Source organism: Stigmatopora argus, chromosome 12, assembly GCF_051989625.1.
Source record: "Stigmatopora argus isolate UIUO_Sarg chromosome 12, RoL_Sarg_1.0, whole genome shotgun sequence".
NCBI classification, from domain to species: Eukaryota; Metazoa; Chordata; class Actinopteri; order Syngnathiformes; family Syngnathidae; genus Stigmatopora; species Stigmatopora argus.
This window is the reverse complement of record NC_135398.1, coordinates 304682-324567: the sequence shown is the minus strand read 5'-3', so window position 1 is coordinate 324567 and position 19886 is coordinate 304682. Positions and strand designations below refer to the sequence as shown.

The 19886-nt window shown below is 48.5% G+C and overlaps 2 protein-coding genes across 6 annotated transcripts; both read right to left on the bottom strand.

Moving 5' to 3' along the window:
- Positions 1-2260: 2260 nt before the first annotated feature.
- On the bottom strand, positions 2261-12457 carry LOC144085585 (major facilitator superfamily domain-containing protein 8-like). Of its 5 annotated transcripts, none has more exons than XM_077615018.1 (18): positions 12333-12457; positions 9809-10009; positions 8665-8859; positions 8528-8590; positions 8299-8422; positions 8100-8179; positions 7828-8023; positions 7170-7243; positions 6786-6999; positions 6091-6213; positions 5771-5901; positions 5547-5662; positions 3905-5346; positions 3711-3822; positions 3003-3078; positions 2784-2933; positions 2462-2695; positions 2261-2377 (listed from the first exon to the last, which is right to left on the bottom strand). In XM_077615018.1, exons 2-13 carry the CDS (start codon positions 9882-9884, stop codon positions 5236-5238), a joined length of 1503 nt encoding a protein of 500 aa, XP_077471144.1. In that variant the 5' UTR covers positions 9885-10009; positions 12333-12457; the 3' UTR covers positions 2261-2377; positions 2462-2695; positions 2784-2933; positions 3003-3078; positions 3711-3822; positions 3905-5235. The 5 variants fall into 5 exon arrangements, with proteins under 5 accessions (XP_077471144.1, XP_077471145.1, XP_077471146.1 ...); XM_077615019.1 differs by having other exon boundaries at positions 2462-2528; XM_077615020.1 differs by having other exon boundaries at positions 2462-2528; positions 2897-2933.
- LOC144085584 (phosphatidylinositol 4,5-bisphosphate 3-kinase catalytic subunit alpha isoform) lies at positions 11814-19599 on the bottom strand. The gene is made up of 21 exons (XM_077615017.1): positions 19110-19599; positions 18071-18451; positions 17659-17868; positions 17284-17534; positions 16949-17194; positions 16765-16850; positions 16567-16672; positions 16301-16453; positions 16021-16155; positions 15751-15875; positions 15577-15658; positions 15305-15469; positions 15051-15154; positions 14734-14905; positions 14522-14628; positions 14084-14205; positions 13912-13990; positions 13654-13824; positions 13442-13559; positions 13117-13268; positions 11814-13017 (listed from the first exon to the last, which is right to left on the bottom strand). The coding sequence occupies exons 2-21, from the start codon at positions 18420-18422 to the stop codon at positions 12747-12749; spliced, it is 3207 nt and encodes a 1068-aa protein (XP_077471143.1). The 5' UTR covers positions 18423-18451; positions 19110-19599; the 3' UTR covers positions 11814-12746.
- Positions 19600-19886: the final 287 nt, after the last annotated feature.

The window sequence follows — 19886 nt, the reverse complement described above, 5'->3', positions numbered from 1 at the left end:
TTGATTTTAGCCCACTTCCAGGTCCTAGTGATATGGGGTGACTTCCTGTTAACTTTTGATCACTTTCTTTAAATGATGCATCACTTCCTGTTCTTCTCTAGGTCACTTCCTGTTGACCCCCCCCCCCCCCCCCCTATTTTCCTTGTGGTTCTCTCTTTAAAATTTGAATACTAATGTGTTTCAATAAACACCAAATGAAGATTTTCTGTTTTATAATTTCCCCCCCTTGATATACTAATGTGTCCCTGCTCTGTTTTCGGTTAAAGTTAGTCATGTTCAACAGTTCAGCTGATAGATGGAGTTATTGTATACAATACAATGAAGCATTCTTTGCATTTCAAATGTTAAACTATTCATTGAGTCAGATGGCCTGGAATGAAGGTGGCTTGATGTTGTAAAATACTCATTCAAAATGTTACTCGATATTTGGAAATATTAGTGTACTAACACTGTTTTATAGCATCAAGACCGATAAAATGACGACGACTATTCTACGTCATCTTCAAAACATGGATATTGAGTTGGGAGGATAAAACAAAACACCTCGCGAAGTGCGGTAAGCAAGTCACCATCTTTTCCACATTCAATATGGCGGAGCAATATGGGCGTGGTTACGCCTATTGACCGCGCAGGTGCGTAAATTACGCACATGCGCAGTGTTTTGCCCTTTCGATCAGCCATTTGTATGCTGATAGCCGACCAGCACGCCAGCGAGGTAAGTTGTTGAGCAATTTACTGGCCTAAATGCATTTTTATCCCGCTACCGAGAGATTTTTTGGGAATCAATTGAGCCGGAAACGCTAACAAATCTGTTAGTTTAATGCCAGCTTTACTACACCATCGACAGTCGAAGTTTGGGCTCCTTTTCCACACCGGCTGTGCGCCGTATGTGACCAGCTAGCTTAACATTAGCGTCACGTTCGACGCTTTCCATTTGACTTCAAAAGTATTTAGTCCGTTTTCTCTCCATTAGTGAGTCGTGTCGAATGACTTTGAATGTAATCAAACAAAGGCGAGATGTCAACGGACAGTTTGTTGGGTAAAGGCTGACTCAAGAATGACACCCAGAGGCACGGCTTAGTTCCTGCTGTTGGATGGAGTAAAGATAGTTTTCACTGCTAGTGTTAAACACCCGTTTCCAATTCAGTTTTCACGAAAAAGAATCATTTGTACAAACATTGTTAAGGCAACTTCCTCTTAGTTGTTAACGTCAGTCTGTATATTTAATCGCCTTGTCTGGAAAAGGAAAAATAGCACGGAGCACTTAATCTTGATCGTGTATTACATTTCTTGTAAGATTTCTATTTCTTGTAATAATTGTTTGGCAACTCTCAAATGGCTTGTTTAAATCCAGTTTTCCCTGTTTAGCATCGACATGCAGTTCATCTTGCCTGCCCAGGACTCTCACATCCTTGAGGTTACTTAGGAGACTGGGACTCAAGGTAAAACTACTTCCCCAAAAAACCCACCAAAGCCTATCTGTTGAATCTCCAGTTTCTATATATGCTAACTTTTGCTTTTTTTGCCCGTAACAGGCCCACGTCCAGACTGGCAGGTCTCCAAGTGGAGGATCAGGTGATCTTTGTCGCGGGTTGCCCGCTTGAAGATGCTTGCTTCTCTTGCATCATGTGGTGTATCTGCACTTTGGACAATCTGGGAGGTTAGTTAATTTGTTTATTTTGGAATATCCAAGTATTCATCCAAGTTAAATAGAAGCTTAAAACATCATTCTTATCTATTTTATGAATGATATCACCATGGTGAGGTTTCACTGAACAGATATTGCAATTTACTTTCCCCTCTTATATAGGTTAAGTCCATTCCTTGTGCTGGCAAAGTGAGAGGACACTTCATTTAATGTTGGCTTAAAAATACAATTGGGCATGAGGCTAAGTGTTTTTTTTTTTTTCAAAGAAAAAACACTTAGGGAAAATATATAGGCATTTAAAAAAAGACTCAAATACTCTTTACGAGTCTTTTTTTTTTTTTAAATATTTTAACTTAGGAAAAATAAACGTCATTTTTCCTAAGTGTTTTGCCAGATATTACTAAGTCCAGTTTTTATTCTTAAGTTTTTTTTTTATAAGTGTAAATTTGTCTTGTTATGTCTGCAGATGGAGAAAAGACTGTGCATGCCAATCAACACTTGAATGTGATGACAACTCCTGAGTTTGAATTGTTTTCCTGTTAATAAAAAGTTTTAACTTGGCAAATGACTTGCAGTTTTTTTTCACTAAGTAAATGTGAAGAATGAGACATATACACTTTAAGAACATTTATTTTTCCACAAGAACTTAGTATAGAGCATCTAGAAATGAGGCAGTGCAAACGTCCATCGGTTAATGGACAGGAAATCCTCTTCCCCTTAGGTGGAATTCTGGAACACAAAAAAAGTTAAGGCACAATAGGTTAAGTCAAAAAATGACCAAAAAAAACAAGAAATTCTGAAGTTAGGTTTTACCTGTCATCAGGGAGACTTTTCTTCCCATAACCGGAAACAAGGTGTCAGCAGGCCTTCCTTTGTCCCACTGCATAAGGCAACAGGAAGAAAAACAATGAAATATTAGACTTACCCCAATAATAACTTTGAAGCTCAGTGGCTTGGTTAGCTTTTTGGCCACTGCAGAGGCAGGAGTCTCCAACTGTAGTATTCCAGAGCCCCTATCCACTCCATTTTCCATGTCCTCCAACACACCTAAATCAAATAATCATGATCAAGCTCCTGGACAGCTTGATGAGTTGATCATTTGATTCAGATGTGGTGGGAGATATGGAAAACATACTGGACAGGGGCCCCAGAAGAGCACAGTTGGAGACCCCTGAGAGGAAGTTGGTGTCAAATGCTGTGCCAGCTGTTATCCAAAGTCATCCTTTTTGGGGAAGTTCGTCTTGTCACCTTTCTTTAGTGTTGATTTGGTAAATTTGTGTGGACCCTGAAGAGAAGCAAGATACAAAATGAGTGCTTTTAGTACACTTTACATGAAAATCATCAATAAAATAACCTGAAACACTTCATCCACTTCTTTGGTCGTCATGTGTTTGTCGCCTCTCCCACCGGTCGGCTCCGTGGCTTTAAACCTGTACAAAACACCGCAGCATGATGATGTCATTCGTTAATGAACCATTTGGATGCACAAAAGATCCACATTCATTTCCCATGTTTCATCCTGGATGAGTTTTTCAGTCAATTCATTTTTTGAAATAAATATGCCAAAAAGTCCTCATGACTTCCGTTTTTGCTCTTCACACCGAGTAAAAATGGTTGCCTATTTTACTATATAATGTTTAAACTAGAGTCAAAAATGAACTCTGTGCTATTGTTGAATGACGGTCTCACTTGGGTTGTCAAAACCAAATTTAAAACTAAAAATGAAAAGGTCCAAGCCCTTTAAGTGAAGGGTAAAAGGAAGAGTATTCTTAAAATACTCTTCCTTTTACTAAACAGTACATACTCTTAGACGTAAAATACTATTTTACGTCTAAGAGTATGTACAGTTTATTCCTTCCACCTCCACTGATGGCACTTGTGTGAGTGAGAGTTATCCACACAGGTTGTTGCTATTAAAAATCAACACCAGAGCAGTTTTTCCATTCAAAATTTAAAAGTATCATGAAAAACAAGCCAACTGAGCAATGACTTGAATACTGAACGCTGACGTATAAGTATTGGAGGGATAGAGAAAATAGAAATGCTTAAAAAAAGGACTCACTTGGCTAACAAATAGCTGGTTATGGCGTCGTTGCTTGCAAACAGCGTCGACAAGCTGCTCTTTTTTTGTCCACATTCTTGATGTTTCCCAGCATTCTGTGCTCGTTGAGGGACTGAAAAACACAATGGAATGATTTCTTTGTAAACATATAAAAGAACTATAGGTAACGCAATGTAGCCCAATTGTTTGCAAACCTTTTTCCGTCTCCAGCCACCCACGCGAACGACGCACGCTCCCGTCAAAATGCACTCAGAAAATGAGAGCTGGGGCTTCGAAATCCTCAAACGAAAACGTACCGAATGCGCTGCGTTGTCTTGTAACAACTTTAACAGGTCTTTCTTCGGCAAATCGTCACTTTTGAGCTGCTCTGCAGTCCACCCCTTCACGTAGTGGCATCTGGCTCATCCGCCATTTTGAAGACTGGCGACGGTCATTTGAACTCTGAACTTGGTCAGGCGTATTCAAAATAGACACGAAAAATACATTGTTTTCATAATAACGTGTATTAGTAAACTATTATCCACAAAATCCAACATTAATTAATCAATATTAATTGTTTTAAACAATGTATGAAACGACTTAGATTGGAGACCGGAAGTCAACAGCAGGAAGAGACCAAGATGACGTCATCTAGAGGCTCAATGTCTTCTTTTTTTTTAAAGGCCTCTCTGTTGGTCATTTTTAAAGTAAAAATGACTATACAATAGTACATGGTCTTTTATTAATGAAAAAAAGCCTTACTAAATATATGGTCTTTTTTAAGCCTTACTATTTATGGTCATTTTTAAAAAGCCTTAATATACATGGTCTTGTTTCATGAAAAAAAAAACTTACTATACTTGGTCTACTTTTTTATTTTTGAAATAGAAAAAAAGCCTTACTATACTTGGTCTAATTTCTTTTTAAAGAAAAAAAAGCCTTACTATATATGGTCATTTTTTGTGGAACAAATAAAATCTTTACTAAACGTGGTCATTTTTGGAACAAATACAAGATTACAAGAAGGATGACATTATGGAACACCCTGTGTATATATATGAATGAGTGCCCTGTAAAGAGTGAACAAGCTGACAATTGCTGAATAAGAGATAAGCAAAATAAAGCAGCAAACGTGAAAGAATAAATACAGTACGTCGTCTCAAGTGACAGAGGCGATGGATTTAGGTGCTGGCGCTTTTCAGATATGCTCTTTGTGGCGCCGTCGGCTGCCTCTTTGTCTTTTGATTGAGCTGGGGGGGGGGGGAAATGGGCTCGTTTTCATTTGAAAGACATTTCAAGCAATCAGCCATGCGTCACTATTTTTGAACACGCGTTCGCTAGCTCGCTGTCAGCAATCTGAGAAGACGTTGACAGCTCCACTTTTACACTCCCACCGTCAAGCGTTTCAAGTGGATGGCTTGTTTTTCCCCTCATCACACGGAGGAAAAAAAGAGTGCAGACAAGAGATGAGAAGATGGGTCACACCAGGAAAAAAATAGGGGAGCCTATTATGTTTCATCGACACATGGGAATAGAAAGAAGTCGTTTAGTTGAGTACTTGGCAGTAGTATACTACTATATCCTGGTCTCCTTTATGCTCCAAAGCATCATCCGCGTGATAGCAACAGCGACCTCTTGCGGAGAATACGGTGGTGGGCTGAAAAACAATGTCGCATTAGTACTACTCACATCAATATTATTCTTTGAAAAGTTGCCAGAAGTTGACGTTTCAAGTCCATCTTTCACTACTTCAAATACATTTGCATTGCAAAAATGGGCGTGGTTCCATGATTTCAAATCTCCTCCATCCAAAAAACTAGAGTCCCGTCAAGGAAAAGACTGAAGTGGAATACTGACGTGTTCTGCGTGTTTCAGGGCTCTCCATCGGGGACCAGCGTTTTGTGAGATGAGGGGTCCGCCTCGTCCGTGGCGAGCGGCGGTGTCAAGCGGCCGTACGACAACGCCGTCATCACCTGAAAAGCATGCGTCTTTAAAAGGTCAATGTTGTGAAAGGGGTGGAGAAAAAAGAAAAACACCAGCGACTTCCGTCCCCGCACCACTCCACCGCAGATGAGACTTACGGCGAGCATCAAGAGGAGCGCCAGCATCATGGCCGTCATGACGTACAAATGGTTGGTCAGGCCTCCGGCCCACAGAGGACCCAAGATGGTGGCCAGGCCTCCCACCGATCGTCTTATTCCTTGGCTGAATCCTGTCGGTGCCCCCCAAAAAAGTAAAACAACTAACCGACTCACAGCTCGAAGGCCTGCCGGGTTGCCAATTCGGAAGCAAAACATGGATTTGTTAGGGCCAAAAAGAATGGCACGTTTCAGGAGGCGCGTCGGAATGGTCCCAACGCCTTTGGTTTCCCAGCGAGAGCGCCCACCCCACTGTGACCCACCTTGCGTGGAGGCCGCCGTGACTTTGGAGAAGAGCGACGCCTGAGACACGGCCACGAAGGGGAGCCCCAACAATTGCAGGAAAATGCCGACGACCAAGACCGACAGCTTCCACACGTAACTGCCTGCGAGACGAGGACAGACGTCCGTCTGCGTTCCACTACAAAAGCATTTTCGGCAAAGCGTAGCCGCCACGAGAGAACGACGAGACCTGGCGCCGAGAGAGGGAGATGGCCCGCTCTCTTTTTTTGCCTTTTCAAACGGAACCACAATGGCTTCCAAAACAGTGTAAAAGATGCTCTTTAACAAATAGCTCTGGGCTCCAACCAGATGATCCTAATCCTTTTCTACGTCGTCGGGCAATTCCGCCACCCGTCCTTTGTCATCCCGCCGATAAACGGGACGACGCGGCTGCAGGTGGCCCGACGAACGGCCTCTTTGTCACAGCAAAAACAACAAACAATCTTTTTCCCCATCCCTTTTTTGTGCCATGTGCCTGCCTCCTTCTTTTTACATTGTCTATATTCGCTACGATGATTGGAGTGGCTGTAGCGATATTAGTTTGGTGTTCCCACGTTTGTATGGATGACATGAAAAGAAAAAAAACACAATGTTCAAACGGTACTCGTGGGCCATCAAACCACGCCAACGGAGTTTAAATGTCGGGCGACGGCGGCGAGGATGGGGCCGCGGGTACCTCGGAGGTCGCAGAGGAAGAGCAGGAACCAGACGCAGGCCACGCAGCAGACCAGCAGGCCGGCGGCCAGCACGGCGCGGTCGGCCATCTTGCCGCTGAGCCGGCGCACCAGGAGGAAGCCCAGGATGACCTCGGCCCCGCAGAGGCCGTACATGGCGCTGTTGCCCGACTCGCCCATGCCCAGGGAGCGCTGCGTCAGCGGCGTCACCGCCGTCTGAAAGACCAAGACGGGATCTCGCTCGGGACGGGGGACTCAAACGGACGACGTCATGCCGCTCGCTCTATTTCCACGGAAACCAAGGGCTACGTCCGTCCGTCCGTCCGTCGTTGAAACAGGGATTGATTTTCGGCGAGTGCCAAAGGCTTCTTTTTGGGCCTTCTCACCTCCAGCGCCGTCTGATTGAAGAGGGTGACAAACTGAGCCGTGAGGAGAACAATCACCTCCTCCCTCAGGAACTCTAGCACAAAAGGAAGAGGGGAGGGCGAGGGTGGCGATTCAGCAAATCGCCTCATTTGATAATATAGAAGAAAAGTTGGCTCCTGGCTTTTCTTTTCTCTTTTTTTGGCAGAAGATAAATCCCCGGCTGCCTCGTCTGGCTCGCTCGGGTCCAGAAAACGCTAAAACGACATCGGAACGGCGTGTATTTCCAATCTATTCCGCATTTGGAGGATTCAGAAGGAATTGTTGAAAAGGAACTTGGAAAGTCAGTCAGTCCTTTTGCTAAATTTGGACGGCCCAGATGGCCCGTGGATGCAAGACGCCATCTCCAAATCTTCCCCTCTCTTGTCTTTGGGCCGTTCCATTTCCAAATGATACGTTTTGGGGCTGAAAAGTCATGCCGCAATTGCCAGAGATTTTTTTATGGGTGGGAACTTTAAAGTCAACTGGTCGGAAATGCTCAAAGTAGTGCTGCAGTGGTAGTGCATCCGGATTTTTACTCAGTGCTGACTCGTGCTTTCCAGACGGCTATATTTCTTAGCACATGAGCACGCAATCTACGGTTGCTTTTCTCGCACAAAGCGGCTGCCCGGACGGGCTCACCTCCGCCGAAGCAGCACGGGGCCGAGGTCCGAGCCCGGATTCCGTCCGAGCCCGTCGGCGACCGGTCCCCCTCGTCCTCGGCTCTGGGCTCCACGGCGAGGAGGGCCATCCCCTCCGTGGCGTCCGGGGGATCCGGCTCCCAGGGCGTGGCCAGGATGGCCAACTGGAGCAGCGACCACGACAGGCACATGAAGATCTGAAAGGGGAAGAAGAGGAGGCAAAGGATTGAGTGCGTGGTTGGGGGGGGGCCGGGGCCGAGCCCCATCGCTCACCCCGGGCGATGTGAAGCGGTCCACCACAAAGACTCCCAGTTTGAAGTCGCAGAGCTGCAGAAAGAGGTTGAGCGCCGGCCCTGGGAAGAAGAAAAAAAGTCAGAATAACGCCACCCGCCACGTGTCCTTTCCGAATTTGGAGACGCTCGGCGTCCACGAAAACAACGGCGGCGACTCGCCGAAAAGGCCAGCGACCCACCCACCCACGAGCAGGCCCGCCTGTCGACAGGCCATGACGGCGGCAAAAACGCCGGCTCGTTCCTCCGGCCGGGTGATTCGAGTCAGGAAAGCGAAGACGGAGGATCCGGCTCCCGCGCCCACGCCTGAGGGGAAGGCCCAAAAAGTCCCAAATGGCCCAATGGAGCGCGTGCGTGCGTGCATGCGTGCGTGCGTGCGTGCCAGCGTGCCAGCGTGTGTGTGTGTCCGACCTGCCACGAGACGACTGCCCACCAACAGCCACTTGGAATAGCCCACAAAATACAGGAAGCTACCTGAGGAAATGACAAGAACCAAAATGGCGCGGGTGCAAGAGCGGCAGACGAGACGTCGCCTCTGGCAAACTCACCGACAATCTGGAAGAGGTTGGCCAAGAGGAGGACGGGCTTGGTGGCGGCGGCGCCGGCGGCGCCGTCCGACCAGCGGCCGAAGACGGGCCCGCTGAGCAGGCCGCTCAGGCTGAACGCCGACAGCGTCAGCCCCAAGAAATACGGCGGCGCCTGCAGGATCTGGAGATAGCGCCATATCGTGGGCAGAATCACAGCTGAAGAGCCACCCACAAAAAGTACAAGGCCATTTTTGGGGATCAATAAAATGGAGAGCAGCGGGTAACCAACTGGGGTCCCGGGGGGCCACGGACCAGCCTACTTTCTACGTCTCCCCCCAAGCAACACACCTGAATCCAAGAATCGGGATCGTTAACAAGCTTACCGATGACTTGGTCATTGGATTCAGGTGTGTTGGGTTAGGGCAGGGCTCGGGAACCTTTTTGAAAGAGAGAGAGAGCCATAAACAATTCCTATTTTCAAATGTTATTCCCTGAGAGCCATACTCACAATTTAAAAGTCAAAATACATGAAAATGTGCCAATTTTTTAGTCATTTTACCACTTTTAAAGTACAAAAAGTCTTTGAATTATTTTGGCAACATTGTTACCCTGTTGCTAATCAATGAATATCAATGAGTATCAATGAGAGAATAGATGCAGAAGACTCTAATGAGAAAAAAAAAAGTCAATGCCACAGTGCCGACGTGACGTTCCAATTGGTGCGTTCGGGACTCGGCTCTCTCACCACCGCTTTCCATATTTTACCTCAGAGCCATATGCAAGCATCAAAAGAGCCACATGTGGCTCCCGAGCCATAGGTTCCCTACCCCTGGGTTAGGGAGATATGAAAAGCAGAGCGGCTGACGGACAGGGGCCCTCCAGGACCGCACATGCTCGGCCACCCCCGACGTACAGCGGATATCATGCATTTTCTGAAGCGCTCATCATGGCGGTGGGTGCCGCAGCCTCTCCCAACTGACTTGGGGGACCCGACGGCAGCCCACGACAGGCCACGACAGGCCACGGGGAGACAAAGGACAACCCATCCAAACCGTCAAGTCTTCAATTAGCGTCGCGTGCATATTTTGGGCAGGAAAGGAAGTCAAGGAAGGAAACATGCACGGATGTCCATAGAAGTGGAAGGCGAGAACGGAGCATACTTTACCGTACTCGATGCCGCTCAGCAGAAATATTAGTCCGATGGTGATAAAAGTCAGCTTCCTCTTTTGGAGATAGGCCATGACGCTGTGAGCCAGTGGTCAAGCGGCTCAATAATAAGACGCGGCGAACGTCCAATTACAGCCGCACGCACGCACGCACGCACGGGAAAGTTCTCTGCGAGCGTGACTCCAGTCACGAGCCAGTACTGCCGGACAGAAAAAAAACAAATAAAAATTCATTCAAAACACTCTCGGGCGCCACTTTGACGTCAACGATAAAGTTCTCTTTGGAGCTCGCCGGGTGTCATGCATTTTTCATTTGGTGGTCTACGGTTTCCACAGAGCGAGCGCTTGACCCCGCTTCTCAAATTCGCCCGCGTTGGATTTTGAACACCACGGAAACGGGTGAAGACTCGGTCGGGGGAACGCCGCGCTCCCATCACGGGCAAAACATTTTCCATTTCTGGGTGGCCATCCGTTGGACGATGGCGGCCATCTTTGCACAATGACGAGTCGGGCGTGACTTTTGGCTGAAAAGAGCTTTTTTATTTCTTTCATCCCAAAAAGAATCACAAGCAAGCACAAGTGGCTTTCTTTACACAAACATAGTTTTGTTCACAGTCAATGAAGGAAGTGGATTATGTTGAGAAGGAAAAAAATAAGCTTTCTTTCAAAATGGATACTGAATTTCATGACTAAAACAAGTATTTGAGGGGACTTTGTATTTATAATATATATTTGTATATGCAAGTATGTACACAGATGGATAGATAACAGAGGAACCTTTTTTTTTTCCAACATGCAGGATTATCTTCCATTTTTTTTTCCTCATTGTGCTTCTTTCTTTTTTTCTTTTTTGGGAAAGCCGTCCATCATCAAATCCGCGTCCTTCAACTTCAGCGACCTTTCGTATCGGTCTGCTGGCTTATTATGAGGATGAGACACCTTCTGGTTATTATTTTTTTTTCTCCCCCACTTTTTGGTAAGCAAATCCATATACGAGTTGGATTACATTTGAAAAAAATACAAAAATATATTACCTCTGTAGTTATTCAAGGAAAAACAAAACATGAGCAGTTGTGTTACCTCCTTAGTGACTTTCTTGTACCTCACAAGTAACAGGGTCAATTTCTATACAACAAATTCAAGTAAACAGCAACGGGTCACCCCACCATTTTTCGTCTTTTTTTAAAGTTAGTTGCGGATCTCGGGCGTACAACGGACAATTAAGAACACGCAAGGAAGGAAAGGGAGGGGGAAAAAAAGGTTAAGGAGGGCTACCAGAATAAAGACATACTATTACAAGATGAAAGTCATTGTAACATAAAGCCACAGTAATAGTAGACAAATAAAATTGTAGTGTTACAAAAAGAAGAAAGCAGTTGTCATGTTACGCAATGTAAAGTCGTAGTGTGTGATTGTATGGATGCCGTTGTCCGAGCGCTACGTAAAGTAAGTAGCTAGCTAGCTAGCTTCTGGTCTGGCCACGTCCAGAAATACTCCCAAACCAGATACTGACTACTAGTACTCTCACCTGGCGAAAGTACATTTATTGCCCGTAATATTTGGACTTTCATCTCTTAAAATGGCGCGTTTAACGTGATGAAATGATATTTCTGGGCGTAACACAAAACAATCGGATTTTTCTTTGTTTTTTGGTCTCCATATCACGTGGTATGACGACGACGACGTATGACTTTAGTCTCGTCGGCTTCTTTTTTCCTTTCTTTGGTCGTAACGCAGTGCGGCCAGCGAAAAACGGCACGACGGAAGCGGCGTAGCGAGGAAGAACCACAATAGTTTTGCCTCCGTGCGAATGGGTCCGGCCGGCCCAAACGTTGGAACGGCGCAACAGAAAACAAACAAAACAAAAAAACTCCAGGAAAGCACCAGAAAAAAAAAGACGGCACTCATTCCGCCTCCGAGCCAATAATACTGACGGCGTGACGGGACGCGCGGCCACAAATACTGCATAAAACAGTTGGAATAAAGGAGAGGACTTTTTGGGGAGGGGTGGGTGGATACAATAAGACCGCTGATGGCTTTCCGCTTTGGCTCAGTAGAAATGGACTCAAAAAAGGTGCACGCGCAGGTGAAAGGATTCCACCGCCACGCCACGCCACGCCATCCGTCCGATACGGAAGCGAGCGCTGGGCCCCGAGAATAAATGCTATTATTTTGCCACAACAAGGCTTCTGTCCGTCCGTCGTAGCGGAACGTTCCTTTCCCCCTACGGCAAAATCCACACGTAGGCGACGGCTTTTAGGGCCACAAAGACGCGGGTGGTAACACGACGAGAAAAAGGGTGGCGAATACGAAGAGAGCAAAACGTAACACTCCCGAGACTCAAGTCATACGTGGAAACGTTAGCAGGTCAAAGTCATAACACTATGTAGTGGTAGGGTTCCACGGCTTGACCGCAAAAGCCGTAAGAACGTCAGGAGTGGAAAGCCAAGAGTGCTCCGTCCCATCACAGGTGAAAGGTCGTCACGCCACGTGCTTCCCGTGGTCGAGGGCCGTTTTACTCACTTTGTCCGGGGTTGGGGGGGTTCCTTCCACGCCAAATGGGCTTTGGCTCCTTCCTTTTTTTTGGAACGGGAACCAGCTTGCCGTCCTTTTGTCCGTTAACTCTTTGGCTGCCGTTGGCCGGGACGGACGTACGTACGTACGTCTCATCTCTGGAAAGAATCCAAGTGAAAAGGCAGGGCGCAAGTCAAAGAAAATGGTCAAAAAGGATGGAAGGTCCGCCCCCGATCGACGGCAGAGAACCGGCAAACTCCCGATCCCGCTGCTACGGAAAAAGAAGGTCCTTCCTCGCCGCGTTCGTGGTGACGGCGATAGGACGAAGGAAGGAAAAGAAAGCGTCCGGCACCGGCGGGTGACGTGGGCCGGGCTCCTACCGCGAAATACCCGGCGGCGGTGGCGGCAGCGGCGCGCCTTCCTTCAGTTCATGGCGTGCTGGCGGATGGTGTGGAAGATCCAGTCCATTTTGGTGGTCCAGCCGCCGTGGTGGGCGTCGTTCATCTGCTTCATGAAATAGTCCAGCGCCTCCTGCTCCGTTTTGTCCAGGGCCAAGGTCTTGCGGATGTAGGCGATGTCGTCAAAGGACTGCAGCTCGGGCATCCCGGAGCCCAGCATCATGGAGAACAGGTTGATGAAGAGGTTGGCGTGCTGGCGGATGGCCAGGTAAGCCTTGTAACACATCTCTTGGAACCTGAAGCCGGCAACAGGGGAAAAAAAGGAGATCAAGACCTTGGGCCGGCCGGCCGGACGCACCGAGCCAGCGAGCGAGCGTCCTCGTGGGCTAGGCTACCTTTCAAACTCCCTGGTCTTGGTGCACTCTTGAGTTCCTTTGCTGATGACAATCAAAAAGTCCTGCGTCAGAACAAAGGGCACGCGCTCTCTCTTGTAGCCAAATTTCTTCTTTTTGTGGTCCAGGAAATGGCCAAAATCAATGTGGAAGAGCTGTGGTGTGGGTGGGAGAGTCAAAGAAAGAAAGAAATGGATTTGAGAAGCGGGGGAAGTGCGTGCGTGCGTGGATGGGAAAGCCAAAGAAAGAAAGAAAGACATGGATTTGAGAGGTACTTTGGACTAAGCCAAATTCTTTGCTCGGAGTCGGTGGAAAGCCAAATTCTTACCTGTCCGTTATCTTTCACCATGATGTTGCTGTTGTGTCTATCGCCGATGCCCAGGATGAAGGTGGCCACGCAATAGCCGGCGCACGATCGCGTGAACAAGTCCACGGCTTGGTCGTACCTGAGGAGAGGACGGACGGACGGACGGACGGAGAAACGTCAAAGGCCGTCCGGGGAGTCGGCGCCGGCCGCTCCGCCGATCGTCGGCCGCTCACATCTCGCCCTTGTTCTTGTCCTTCAGCCACTGGTGCAGCGTGTGGCTGTTGAACTGCAGCGCCCCCTTCAGGCCTCCTTTACATTGGATCTGCATGATGGTGTGAGAATTCCTCACCACCTCAATCAAGCCCACGCAGTCGCCGATGGACAGGCAGCCGTAGGGGAGCATCCTGCCGGGAGAGACAACCGAGGCCTCCGCTTTAAGCCCTCGTCGGCCAAGGCGGAGATCCGAGTGACGCCGTGGAGGGAGCGCCTACCTGAGGTCGAGGCCTTGGTTCTGCCAGATGTTCTCCATGATCCTAATGATCTGCAGCGTCAGCATGTCCTGCCTCAGATCTGCAGAGATGCCACGGCACGGGGGAGAACGTCCAGGTGCGTTAGGAGGGTAAGAGTAAGATTGAGTTTGTCCGCGCGGCGGGAAAGACTCACCGTCTCCGTTTTTGAAGATGATTTCGTTGTTCTGAAAGAGGAGCTCTGACATCATATCCGGGTTTTCCCAATTCAGCCACAGGGGGCGCTTGGCGGACGACATCATCCGACATTCCTCCAGACTGAAAAGGAAAAAAGAAATTAACACATCCAGAAATATTGCCTCCAAAAAATAAATGGTCCATGAAATTGAAGCTTTGTTTGTGTTGGTGCGATTGACAGCAAAAGATGCCCACTGTGTTACAAACTGGGATCAGTAATCCCTCGATGAGCCTTCACTTATTGCCAATTCGCTACTTTGCGATTTTTTTCCACTATTAATTATTTAAAATATATATATTTATTTGATTTTATTTACGTCCGTCGCCCTCACGGGTCAAGATAAAAGGTAAAAGAGGAGCGGCTGGCGATTGACCAAGAAAATCCAAGTCAGCATACCGTAAATTTCCCAGCTGATGTGCCGGATTGAGCGGGGAAGTGAAACTCTGCAGCGCGTCCATGTAGTCGGGCCTCTTCATCTGCTCCACCAAGAACTTCATTTGAACCTGACAAACAGGGCAAAACTCATGTGAACATCAGTCATTTCGTCACGTGCGAGACATCTGTGGGAAGCGCTACGAGGAGCCACCCGGCACCCCCGGCCGGATTACCTTCTGAGCCTCGTCCTTTTTCTCCTGCTTGAGGAGATCCGTGAGATTGATGAGCTTCTCCATGGCTTCCACCTGCCGGCTCAGGTGCTTCAGGTACATGCCGCAGGCCCGGCAGTACGACTCCAGCAGGAGTCCAAACCTCTGGCTGACCGTCTTGTTGTGCATTTCCGATCTAAAGACACGGACGGCGCGACGGCACAAAGGTCAGTGCTCGGACGTATTCTCGGCGATGCGAACGGAGGGGAAAAGTCTGAAATCCCTCCCTCCCGCCCACGCAATTTCCCCAGAGACAATTGTCAACATGAAAATGAACTCACTTTAAATGCCAGAAGAAGAAATGCCCTATCCTCTGATTGGTCAATGCTTTTTTCAGCAGGAAACGGCCAAGTGGATTATCAAGGTACTGCTCGTACTTTAGAACCTAGTGACACGTTGACAGAAAAAAAAAAACATTAGAGAAGAAAGCATTCACAGAGTTTATCACTAATTGAGAGGGAATGAACTTTTTTGCCAAAGAGTAAGGTTATCTTTCATTCTTAAGCCCTATGAAAAAAAGTGCCACTTGACTGACCTGAACCAGTTGAATGAGGTACTGGGAGAGCTTGTCGTCTGTTAAATATTTCTCAAGGCACTTGACGGCAAAATCTCGGATCATGGGATCGGGAAAGTTGCAATCCAACAACTCCATGGCTTGTTCCGGCTTGATGGCGGGCCAATCCTTCAGGAGGCAATACATCTGGCGTGCGGGAAAAAGGAGAAAACGCAATGACCGCCGTGGCCGGGGGAAAAAGCCGGGAGGAACATCCGCCAAAAGCCCCGCCGGATGTCAGAAAAAGACTTTACCTGGGCAACTTCATCTCTGGAGTTCCACTTCACGGCGAGGAGGATCTTGGGCAGGATGTCAGGCATGGTGACGCAATAATGTCTGGCGGGGAGGGAAGAGGAGCTCTTTTACGGCCAGGACAGACAGAGCATTTTCTGTGGCCCCATCTCACGGAGGAAGGAGCGAGCGAGTACCTGTGCCTCCATAGGAAGTCTTTCTCCTGCTCCGTGATTTCAGACAACGGGTCTCGGTTACAAACTTGGCGAAGCTGCTCGCTGTCGCTGTCCGTGAAGGGGTTGTCCCGGGCCACTCTGTTGCTCTATGGACGGCACAAAGACAACGACAAAATAGATCATGGTCATCTAGCCCCCCATGAAGGGCATTTTCATTGAACTAAGAGAAGTGGCGCCCAACGCCCACGTAGACAAGCGGGCAAACAAAGAGCGGAAGACGTTCCGGCTTACCAAACTGGTGGGGCAGTAATTGAGGCCCAGCTCTCTGGAAATATTCCAATTGGCGTGATCTTCAACCACCGTCATGTCGGGGAACTTGACCGGGGAGCTGAAATGGTCAAACTCCAACTCCAGGCAAGGAGTTTCCTAAAACAAATGACCATTTGTTGAACTCCAACAAAGGGATTTGTGAAGATGAGACAGAACTCCAGCAGGGGGATGGATTGCCTCGACTCGTTGGAGCCCGAGACGCCGATCGGACCCAATTTGGGGCCGGTCAAGATGGCCTCACCTTGTTAGGGTTGGAGCCCGAGACGCCGATGGGGTTGAGCAGATCTTCCAGGCCGTGAGGGACGGGCCAAAGGTTGAGTGCCATCTTTCCTGCCACCAGCGTGTGAGTGTAGTCAAACAGGTTGATGTTGCCCCAAGCCAAGGGGCAGTGCTCCTGCGGGAAAGGCCCGTTAGTCGCTGGTGAGTTGGGGGGCCGCTCGGTAGTCGGTGGTGAGTTGAGGGGGCCGCTATTGGCTGAGATGTCACCGGGTCTCCGTGGCGTCTCACCTCCTTCGCTCCCTTCCTCCCTTTGACCGAGCAGATGGAGAGGCAAAGACGAGCGGCACGCGGAATGTCCGGAATGTACATGTCGTAGTTGAGCCACTCGTTCCACCTGGAAAAGGCACCGACCGGGATAGCGTATTCAAAAGAAAGAAATAAGTCAGTGGGGAAAAAACAACAACACTTTTTTGTACTGCGGACGACCTGGGATTTGAACAAGGCACGCGCTGGGTGTTGACATTGTCGCACAACTGCTCTCCGCCGTGGTAGATGCCGGTCCTGACGTAGATCTAAAAACCGAGTAAGACCAATTAGTCAGCGCTTCCCGACCACGCGGTGTACGTTCTCTTCTAAATGTAGCTTCCGACGGCCTGGCAAGTCACGGTACCTTGTCTATGTCTCTGATATTGACGTTGACGTAAGTGGCGCAGAGCACCCGGATCCGGAGCGCTCCGTTGATGGTCCATAACGACTTTGTGGACGTCTCGCCGTTCATGTAGGGAGTCGCCGTGGAAATGCGCCTGGCGTACGACGGCATGGTGAAATTGTCCATGGGCAGCTGGGTGTACAGACTGTCTTTTGCCATCAGCATCAAGTTGGGCATCCGTCCCAACATGATGCAGCTGCGCACGTACTGAGGACAGACAACGACAAAATGAGCCCGGCTTTTGAAAAGCAGCCTGCCTGGCTTTTTGGATGAGCGCGCTAGCAAAAGCAGATCACCTTGTACTGACTCAGAGGGTACTTCTCCAGCAGGTACTCGTCGCAACCGCACACTTTGAGGATGTACTTCCCTTGGTACTCCTGCACGCACATCTTCAGCTGCTCTTGGGAGAGCAGCATGGAGCGCGTTTTCTTGCGGATGGCCTCGGCGATAACCTGCTCCGGCACGCAGTCGTGGTTGATCTTCAACGTGTACTTTTGCTTGTCGTTGATGGGCAACACGATAACCCAAATGACCACGATGATTTGACCTGGGCGGGAGGGCGACGACACGAGATCACGTTTGCCGTCGGGCAGAGCAAACCCGCGCTCCCGGCGAGGGGGAGAAAATGGCAACGTGGGAAAATAAATGGCCGTTGGTAGCCCTGGCCTCACCTTTGTCCAGTTTGTTATGGATGTGCCTGGGCAGGTCCGCTGAGGATTCCACGTTGGGGGGGTAGACGTACAAGGCTCGACTGTGGGGGCCGTTGCAGTCTCGGAGGTCCACCGCCTCTTTGCAAACATTCAAAATGTTCCTTCTGAAGTCCTGCACTTCCGGATCTTTGACCAGGTCGAACTCGCAGATGGGCATCCCGATGGCAAAACCTAAAGGACAAACAATCAGAGAGTCGGGGCTAAAAGTGCAAGTGCAATTTTGCTTGCCTGGCTCCTACACTTCTCGCATTTCAAAAATACGTAGTGTACGTTATTTCTTTGTACTCCCCCCATTTTAGCGCTATTAACGTTAGCCCAACAATAAGCACGAGCATTCCTACGCGTTTTGACAAATCCAAATTTTGGAAAATACCTATTTCTCGATTGAGAATCTTCTCTTCCCTGTTGCCCACGGGCTCGATGACTTTGAGGAAGGCTTGGAAGAGGCGGAGGTCACACAACCTCCTGGTTTCGTCGTAGAACTCCTCCCGTTCGGCCTCCTGGGTGACGCTGACGAAGATGTAGGAGCTCTCCTCTTGCAGCAGGTGGTAGAGCGGGTATTTGCGGGCTTCTTTGAAAAGCTCGTGCTTGACCGTGATCAGCGTGGCCTCGCGCAGGCACTCCAACGTCAGGATCATGCCGTTGGGCAGGAGGCAGTCCACTTTGAAGCTGGGGGGCATCAAGTGCATCCCCCATAATTCTCCCGACGACGGCCTGGGAGGCATCTTTGATGGATGAGATGGCTGTCAACTAGCTAAATGGTCAGAAGAACGGGGGAACAAAAATCAGAAACGACTTCAATTCCAAGAAAATAACCTTATGCTTGGCGTGGTTCGCCTTAAACAATCTCATTGAGAGTCAAATAGTGAACAACAGACTAAAAGGCCATCTGTTATCATCACCAAAAAAGGATGTGATTTTTTTCCCAGCCTTGTTAAACCACTGCTATAATGCAAATAACGTTGGGATAGCTTAGTGTCAACTTTTTTTCCCCTCTTTAATACATACGCCAATCAAGTAACGCGAACTCTGAAACGGCAAAAATGTCATCGTTATCGGGACATCCCAATAATAAGTACGAATACACGGGGGCAAATAATTCCAGCAACTTCTTAGCTGACACGCTCTTTCTGCTGTGTCCCAGTCTGGGACTTTGTGCAATACAAGACGTTGTTGTTTTGTTTTGTTTTTAAGCATCAACTTACTTGTCGTCCGTCCAAATTGCATGTTGTGCTAATTAGCTGATTGGCGTAAACTGCATGTTCACAAGTTGTTCCAAGAAATATGTAAAGCCATGCAAACACATAAACAAACCCAATGACGACACAGACCTCGTTTTTGTTTTTTGTTGTTCAAGGAGAACTACTGGCCAACAAGAAGATAAGCATAAATAATTCCTAAAGTGTTCCTACCCGTGTCACCGAGCTAGTCCGAACCGGCTGACCGCCAAGCTAGCCATCCAGCACAATCATTAGCAGCCGCGGCTAAGTGAGGAAATCCCTTTCAAGACTGCTTCAAAAGAGCCAACATTTAGTCCTCTTAACGTATGGCGAAGGGACGGAAATACGCCTCTTGTTGCCCGGTAGTGGCGGGGGAAACACACGAGACTCGTTGGGCTTTTTCTTCGTCGGGCTTCCCTCAAAACGAACGGCATGCTAGCCGCTCGGAGCTAACTGCTCGCTCGCCTAGCAGGCTGAGGCAGAGGCTCCTCGTCCTCGTCCGCGTCCTCGTCGGCGTTCTCGTTCGCGTTCTCGTCCGCGTCCTCGTCCGCGTCCCCGTCCTCGTCCTCGCGACCGAGCGCCGTCTGCCAATCTCCGACACGAGAGGCTCGGAGAGCGGCTTGTTGTTCGGGGATGGAAGCCGGGCAGGCGGAGAGTTTACTGGAAACAACTTACTCACTGTTTATCCTGCTGCTCGAGGGAATGAGGTCAACATGAAGGCATTTCATAACAACTGCTTCCCAAATGCTGTCACCCGTCTCATTTCGAAGAAGCGACATTGTCAACAAATCCGCGATGAAATCAATTCATTGGCTGCCATTGACGGCGACAGACGTCCGAGACGTTTGGACTGCCATTGACGACCATAGACGTCAAATTGACTTGGACGTTCATCGTCGTCAATGGCGCCGACACATCCAACCCATCCTATGACAGACATCCAATTCGCTCAGTGAGTTGCTGTGATCA

Excerpts from the sequence above, each read along its gene's own strand:
- LOC144085585 (XM_077615018.1), bottom strand. The coding sequence starts at position 9,884 with ATGGCCTATCTCCAAAAGAGGAAGCTGACTTTTATCACCATCGGACTA. Across the intron at positions 8,180-8,298 it reads GCGGGCCTGCTCGTGGGTGG|GGCCGGCGCTCAACCTCTTT; the intron begins GTGGGTCGCTGG and ends TCTTCTTCCCAG. Across the intron at positions 8,024-8,099 it reads ACCGCTTCACATCGCCCGGG|ATCTTCATGTGCCTGTCGTG; the intron begins GTGAGCGATGGG and ends TTCCCCTTTCAG.
- LOC144085584 (XM_077615017.1), bottom strand. The coding sequence starts at position 18,422 with ATGCCTCCCAGGCCGTCGTCGGGAGAATTATGGGGGATGCACTTGATG. Across the intron at positions 13,991-14,083 it reads CATCTTCAAAAACGGAGACG|ATCTGAGGCAGGACATGCTG; the intron begins GTGAGTCTTTCC and ends GCATCTCTGCAG. Across the intron at positions 13,825-13,911 it reads AACCAAGGCCTCGACCTCAG|GATGCTCCCCTACGGCTGCC; the intron begins GTAGGCGCTCCC and ends CTCTCCCGGCAG.